This window comes from Neolamprologus multifasciatus, chromosome 20, assembly GCF_963576455.1.
Source record: "Neolamprologus multifasciatus chromosome 20, fNeoMul1.2, whole genome shotgun sequence".
NCBI classification, from domain to species: Eukaryota; Metazoa; Chordata; class Actinopteri; order Cichliformes; family Cichlidae; genus Neolamprologus; species Neolamprologus multifasciatus.
This window is the reverse complement of record NC_140458.1, coordinates 21,763,404-21,771,000: the sequence shown is the minus strand read 5'-3', so window position 1 is coordinate 21,771,000 and position 7,597 is coordinate 21,763,404. Positions and strand designations below refer to the sequence as shown.

General features: G+C 37.2%; 1 protein-coding gene across 1 annotated transcript; it reads left to right on the top strand.

The window, feature by feature from the left end:
• Positions 1 to 1,856: 1,856 nt before the first annotated feature.
• LOC146494910 (serine/threonine-protein kinase SBK1) lies at positions 1,857 to 5,909 on the top strand. Its single transcript, XM_085147223.1, has 4 exons — positions 1,857 to 2,082; positions 2,821 to 2,983; positions 3,795 to 3,997; positions 4,874 to 5,909. Exons 2-4 carry the CDS (start codon positions 2,821 to 2,823, stop codon positions 5,465 to 5,467), a joined length of 960 nt encoding a protein of 319 aa, XP_085003349.1. The 5' UTR covers positions 1,857 to 2,082; the 3' UTR covers positions 5,468 to 5,909.
• Positions 5,910 to 7,597: the final 1,688 nt, after the last annotated feature.

The window sequence follows — 7,597 nt, the reverse complement described above, 5'->3', positions numbered from 1 at the left end:
TATTGTAAACTGATTAAATTTAAGAAAACAAACAAAAACAAAAAAACAAAAGAAAAGAAAGAAAAGCTGCATATTTGCACTCCAAATCAAGAAATCGTGTAGACAAACAAGTAGTTATTTGCGGTTGTATTAGTGTGTAATGCCCAGAATAGCACGCTAACAATGTTTTTTTTTTTTTTAAAAAGAAAAGAAAAGAAAAGAAACTACTGAGAGGTTTCCTCAATTTTGACCCTTCAATTATTGTAGATGTTTGCAAATAAGCAGAGTCTACACCAAATATTCACAATTTGGTCAGCTAAGTCTAAAAATGGAGGATTAAAAAAAATGCATACCAACCCTGGCACATTGAGCACAGACAGGTAAAATGCGAGGCATGCCGGTTATGAGCTGGGCTTTTCTACCAGAAAGTATTCACTGTTTAATACCAAAGCAATGCATAAATTAACATTTTATCCTGTTGATGACGATAGATGGAAAATTAGAGGATCACTAAAATCAAATCATCTGATAGCTTTACAGGTGCTTGACACTATCGCACTAAATGAAGGCATGTGTTGACCAAAATTAATACTTTCAAAAAACCATCAATGTGTTCATTAAATTTCAGGTGCAAATTCATCTAGCAAGAAAAATTGTGGAGCAGACAGCCAACAAAATAAAAACATAGGCCATTTCACCAGAACTGTCCAGGACAGGAGTGTTTTATTTGACATTAGAAACACACGTGATGACTTTGCAAAGTATTAGTTTGAATTCACATGTCTGACTTCATATCATGGCAGCCATTTACCCCCTATTGCAGGACAGGACGTTTATATCCCTAAAAATATAGAGTTACAATACAGTTAAAGCAACATTCAGCTCTAGTTATTTCCTGTAGTACAGAAGGAAAAAAAAATCTCATTATAGTCATGCTACTGTAAAAACAAACCCTGTATGGCAACATTCATTAGACATGCACAGTAAAATAACATGCAACTCGAGAGCGAACTGCTTTCTCTCTTCCAAACACCAATCACTGAGTCCAATCTGCAATGTAATCAGAGTATCATAACCATGTGTCATATGATATATTTACTTGGACACCTCAGCCTCATTTGTAAAGTGGTAACAAATCCCAGTCAAAAGGTCAGTGTAGCAATACCACACTAAAAATACTTAAATAAAAGTCCATTCATTTCAGTTTCCTTGATACAGTAACAGTCAGTGAAGATACACTTTAGATATTGTTATTATTCTTGTATAGCTCAACCTGTAATAAGTTACTTTCTAAAGCACCTACATCTGTGAGTTTAATATGTTTAAGAAGAATATTTTCATCTAAACTACACTGGTGAAGTATGAAGCAGGCAAAAACTGGTAGATATAAAAGTACTAATATCCACAACTTGCTACATTCCTCCATTAAACATTGATTTGGGTGAAATGTTTTATGTGCTTCAGAGTAACTGGGAAAGAATAAAAAAATAATACTATTTCCAGGTTATTTCCATACTTATATTTATGATGATTTTAATTCAAACACAAAGAAACATGTTTCTGCATGGGGTTTGTCAAAAGGCTAAAGTCACTGTTTGTGTGTGTGTGTTTTGGGGTGAGGATGTGTGTGTGTGTGTGTGTGTGTGTGTGACAGAGCCACAAACTGTCATTTCATTCGCTTTTTCCATTAAAAGAAGGATTGAGTAAGGTTTATGAAAATGTGTTTAAATTTGTGTTTTTCATATATTTATACTACATGCACATGTGCAGTTGGTTTTAGTGTGATCGTGTATGTGTGTTTACGTGGGCGTGCCCTCCCCAGTGGCAGTTTGTAATCAGCTGTCAAAGTGGGCACTGACCCGATCGCAGCATTTGAGAACTGCATGCTGGGAAACGAAAAGCTTTCAAGTCCACTGTGCAGCAGCAGCAGTGAAAGTGAAGGACAGGCAGCACAGACATTTAACCTGCACTTGTTCAGGATATTGATTAGTTGCATTTTGTCAGTTGTAAGAATGGTGGTTTAAGCCTATGCATTTTTTGTGTCTGTTTGGATTGTCATTTTTTAAACTCCAGTGACTTTATCAAGAACAGTAAAGAGCAAAGGTAAGACTTTATTATGGTTAATATGATAATCATGGCTAAAGATGGCAAACCACTGACAAAACAGGTACTAAAACAATCTGCAATCCCATTTTTTGTTTTCGTCGAAAAATGTAAATGTCATTCAAAAGTTTTACTCATGCATAGCAAGTATAACAATGTGTGTGATTTAAAAAATAAATAAATAACAACCATCTGAATGCATTGGTAGATGTTCTTGATCAAAAAAACCCTAATAGTATGAATGATAGTATAAATTTTATTTGACACTGGAAATTAAAGTTTTTCAGAAACAAAAGAACCATTTCTTGAAAAAACTGCACTCTTACTTCACCTGAAATCGTAAATTTGGTTTTTCTTCCAGAATATTGTGCTGGCGTCTCAAACCTCAGGTTAAAAATTTCAGGTCTGGCTTTTGATTTAACCATGGATAAAGATTCAGGGTCAAACTTTTGTTTAATATGCTCATTTATGTTCTGAAATTGGGATTTAAATCAGTATTTTTATCTTTTCAAACTTTAACAAAATCGTAACATAATTAATATTTTTAAAGTATTTAATGCCTGTGCACACACCCTATGTGGTTCTATCACATCAGCTTTGACCACAATTTCGATGGCATGCAACAAGCTGCTTGCACAAACAAGGGATTGAGTTTTTTGATTGTTTGTGTTTTCGTGGGAGAGCAATTTTAAATTTGAAAAAGCACTTGCTTTGTTTTTGCTTTATGTTTGGCTAAAGATGATTGAGCTGGGCCTCCCTGATGGCAACCTGATTGATGAGTTGATGGAGCTGACAGCACAGAGCCTCAGTCACCTGGAAATCCAAGAACACTTCAACGTCATCAAAGAGATCGGACGAGGGAAATATGGGAAAGTGCTCCTGGTTACACATCGCTTTAGAGGTATGACTGCACTTATTCTTCTTAAAGAAGAGTATAACCGTTTTCCTTCTATTAGTGTTATAAAAATCTTTTGTTTCCCAGGAAAAATCAGTTACAGAATTTACCTTCTTTAATGTTAGGAATCTGATTAAAAAAATACTGAGTTTTAAAATTTCTTAATACATGGCAGAAAATTGTTTTTTATTTGCACTTAGCTGTTGTATTTTCACGAAAGGATGCAATATATGATGACATATAATGTTTCTGAAAAGTACATATTCAACAGACTTAAGACCAAAAACACGTAGTCATTTATAGTCTACCAAAAGTCACCAAAGTTGTTCTTTTTGTCATGCCAGACATCTCTGTGGGTTGAAATAAAATAAAAGCTACTGAGAGAGAGAATGCTTTAGTGAAGAAACCTCAGGTTAAAAATTTTGAAATTTGGAAAAACTGCTACTTGAAGAAAACATAAGATGTATGATGTCTTCTGATTCTGTGCAAATCTTGAAACCCGATGGCCCAGTGCAATTGAGTCAAATCAAAGCGGAGCAATAAGGGTGTCAGTGGAGACAAAGTAGACAGCCTGAATGCATAGCATGGGGTTGCAAAGGGTGGCTGGATTGAGGCCTGGAGGTTCTCAATTTGGAAACAGCTAGCGTGTATGGGGGTGACCCATACACGCTAGCCTACGTTTTGGAAATACTCTGTTGTTGTGTCTTAAATAATTATCATATTCAACTGTCATCAGTTTGATTTATCTGTTTAACAAAGTAACACAAACATGTGTATGAACTGGAATACTAATTACAAAAACATGAATGATCTGCAGGGACTCCCATGGCATTGAAAGTGATGCCCAAAACTTCAACTAAGCTGCAGGGCTTTCTGCGAGAGTACTGCATCTCCTTGCACCTGTCCTGCCACCCCTGCATTGTGGGTCTCTTTGGCATTGCCTTCCAGTCTAATGAGCATTACTGCTTTGCCCAGGAGCTGATCATTGGAAGGGACCTTTTTGCTGTCATTCAACCAAAAGTGAGTCAAACAATTGCAAAATAAGACTACAACTAGAGCCATAATAGTGGGTTTGTAAGATTGTAATGTAATGTAAGCATTTACTTGAAAGTTAATGCTAGCATGCTTATACTGTCACATGTGCACCATCTGACTTTAGTGTGTTAAGACGTCATCTGTGAATTAGCATGAACCACAGAGTGCAGTTGAATTTGATGGCAATATTATTCGTTTTGCAGGTATTTTGTCGTAAGCCAACATATTGGCTCAGTGGTTAGCAGTGTTGCCTCAGGAGAAAAGGGCCCTGCATTTGACGGGTTTATGTGTGTTTCCTGTGTTTCTGTGTGTTTACTCTAGGTGTTTGAGTTTCTCAGAATAACTCAAGATAACTCAGGATACAATAACGTACTTAAGATGTATCTTCTGGCCACCAAAGGAATGTAAAGGAAAATGTATCTTACTGTATCTCAATCAATCAATCAAAAAAAGAAAAAAAAAACAGTCAATCAAAATGAAAATCAGTACATTTCTGCTTTTGGCCCTGGAAATCTGGGGACGACCCCTTCAGCACCGTCCATAAGCCATGGCTGTATTCAAATCTTCCTAAGATAAACTTGGGACATTTTACAACATTAAGAGGTAGACCCATCAAATATACAGAATTAAAAGATTCTAACGGACCGGGTTAATTTGAACTTAGGCTGACTGAATTAAACCTTTCACAACCAATATGAATGGTTTTCCAAATTTCTTGAACTTACATTCATCAGAAGAAAACATTTAGATGTTTAATGTTTGGTGAAAGAAATGATGAGCACTAGAAATATATATTAAAAACGACTGTATCCAGCTTCTATATCAGTGTCACAAGCCCATCTCCAATTTCATTTGTTCTAGGTGGGTATCCCAGAATCCTCAGTAAAACGCTGTGTCCTTCAGATCGCCAGTGCTTTGGAGTTCATCCACACCCATGGCTTGGTCCACCGTGATGTGAAGCCTGAAAATATTCTTCTGCTGGACAATCTGTGCTGCCAGGTGAAGCTGGCGGACTTTGGCCTTGCCCAAAAGAGAGGAACCATGATACGTTTTATCACAGGAATCCTTCCCTATATGGCCCCTGAACTTTGTTCTGTAGCTCTGCCCGAGGGCCAGAAAGAGGTGACTGCTCCGCCTCTGAGTGTGGAGCCAAGTCTGGACACCTGGGCATTTGGCGTGGTTATCTTCTGCATCCTCACAGGCTACTTCCCCTGGGAACGCTGTGTGGACTCGGATGACTTCTACGAAGAGTTTGCAGACTGGTGGAGAATGGAAAATCGATCTAACGCTGAGGAGGACATCCCTCCTTTGTGGAAAAGGTTCACTCCAGTAGCCATGGAGATGTTTGGTAAACTCCTGGCTCTGGATGCAGAAAAAAGGTGTTCAGTGGGAGATGTGAGAGCATATGTGGAGAAGGACTGGCTGAAGAAGGTACCGGGTAATGATCAGCAGTAAAAGTCGGGGGAAAAGGGAAAAAAGAAAGCAGCATTTCTCTGGATTTTGTAGCTCCTTATTGCTTAAAAACAATAAAAATATATGATGTAGCTCAAAGCCAGCGTGTGGTTTGCAGTGATCTTTAATATCATTCTGATGACTTTGTCATTGTGTAAAAGCACCCTAAGACTAGCAAATTTCTTGTCTTACTGACCATTCAAAATATCCATCTCACATTTGAATTGAAAATCATCAATAAAACTACCAGGAACATCTTTAGACTGTGGAAGAAAACTAAAGAAACCCACCAGATATGGACGTAAAGGACTCTGTGAATCCAGAACTTTATTGCTGTGAGGAAGCAGCACCATCTTGCTGCTAGTACGCAAAACAGACAAAAAATAAAACGGGAGTTTTCTGCATGTATTTGTTGCATTTAACTAATAAAAAAATTATATAGTAACAGTAAGTTGGTGCGTGGTGATTGGCAGAGGTGCCTCAGGAGAAGAGGGCCCTGTGTTTTGAGTTTGCATGTTCCCCTGTCCCTAAAGTAGTCTGCGTTTAATATGGCTTTTGTGTTGTTAACATGTTTAATGTTTTGTAGTTTCTTCTATTTAATCTCAAAAAGCTCCTAAAACAGTCAGTGATCACTGTTGACCTCCCTCGGCTTTTATTACCGCTAATAATTTATTTAAGCTCAGTTTTTAAAACCTTAGGATCTAACTACAGCCCAGCCCATGCAGCAGTATATGAATGACTAACCTCGTATTGTGGATGGATTATCTCAGTCGTTCTCCTGGCTGAAGTTTGGTCCTTTTACAGCATGCTGCCAGGCGATTACATTTGTTCCTGACCACCGAGAACACTCACGTTAACTTTTATCGAGTGGAAAAAAAGTTAGCTTGTTTATATTATGCTAACATAGCTGTGTCGCTAGCGGTCACGTAGCACATCATTATTTACCAGCTAGCCAAACTTCAGTAACCCTACAAACGTCACTGCTGTTTAGTTTTCTGTCTTCATTTATGTTGGAAGTGTTAACAGAGCTGTACGTTTTAATTTGTTTCCAAAACCCCGCAGTCAGGACATGCTATATTGTATTTAGATAGAAACAAGCGAGCTAACTTCCTGCTAACTTCTAGCTCCGTTAAATGTCATAAATTCCGTTTTCATGGATGCCTGGATGTTAAACTCAATTCCCATACGGTAAAAAAATACATTTTTCCTGGCCAAAATATATTTCAAATATATGGTAAATATATTTTGTATTTGTGATGCTCCAAAAAAATATATTTTTGAAATTGAAAATATATTTCTTTCAAACCAAAGTACATTTCAAAACATATTTTAGGGTGAAGAAAATACATTTCCAACCTTACAGTAGAATGTATATCAAAGTATCCTTTATTTAAAATGTATTTAGTGCAATAATGATGATAATGATAATAATACTAAAAGTAACATGTTTTATGCACATCTGCAAAAAACAGTTGCATTCAAATTTCATCATTTGCTTACAGTATTTCACATTACACAATATCTCACTATAATGTAGCGTTCACTTGACTTTGAAATTATCTGTCAGTGATACAGTAAACAAGATACAACAACTGCTATGTACACTTTAGTTTTTGACAATATATACAATATCGTACTTAAAGGAACACACTCCACTTTTTTGGAAATAGGCTCATTCTCCATCTCCCTCAGAGTTAAAAATGCAGCGTCTTCTTTCTAGATCCATACGTTAATAGGACTCTGGAGCGTGATCTTACGGGATGGGGCGTAGCCAGGATTTTTGGTCGAGGCGCCATATTAGCAGGCCAAACAAATGCTTGCTGTGTGGCCGGTTGTAATGTTAGATTGCACTACCGGCAAAGGAATAAGCTTGAAAACAGGCTCTCTTTTCATTGTTTCCTCACCTGGAAGCATCATGAGGGAGCTTATGTGTTGGATGTTACCAAAAGAAGGCGTCTAACCTGGATAGCAGCTGTGAGACGAGCTGATATTCAGTTCTCTACCATCCCCAGATCTGTTGGTTTGCTCCAGTATTTTCATTCAGGTAAGTTCTAAATAAGTTCATATTATTCTTTATAGCCTGTTAGTTTTATTTTCAATGCACTCTGAGATCATAGCACAAACTTAGAACAA

Excerpts from the sequence above, each read along its gene's own strand:
- LOC146494910 (XM_085147223.1), top strand. The coding sequence starts at position 2,821 with ATGATTGAGCTGGGCCTCCCTGATGGCAACCTGATTGATGAGTTGATG. Across the intron at positions 2,984-3,794 it reads GGTTACACATCGCTTTAGAG|GGACTCCCATGGCATTGAAA; the intron begins GTATGACTGCAC and ends AATGATCTGCAG. Across the intron at positions 3,998-4,873 it reads TTGCTGTCATTCAACCAAAA|GTGGGTATCCCAGAATCCTC; the intron begins GTGAGTCAAACA and ends CATTTGTTCTAG.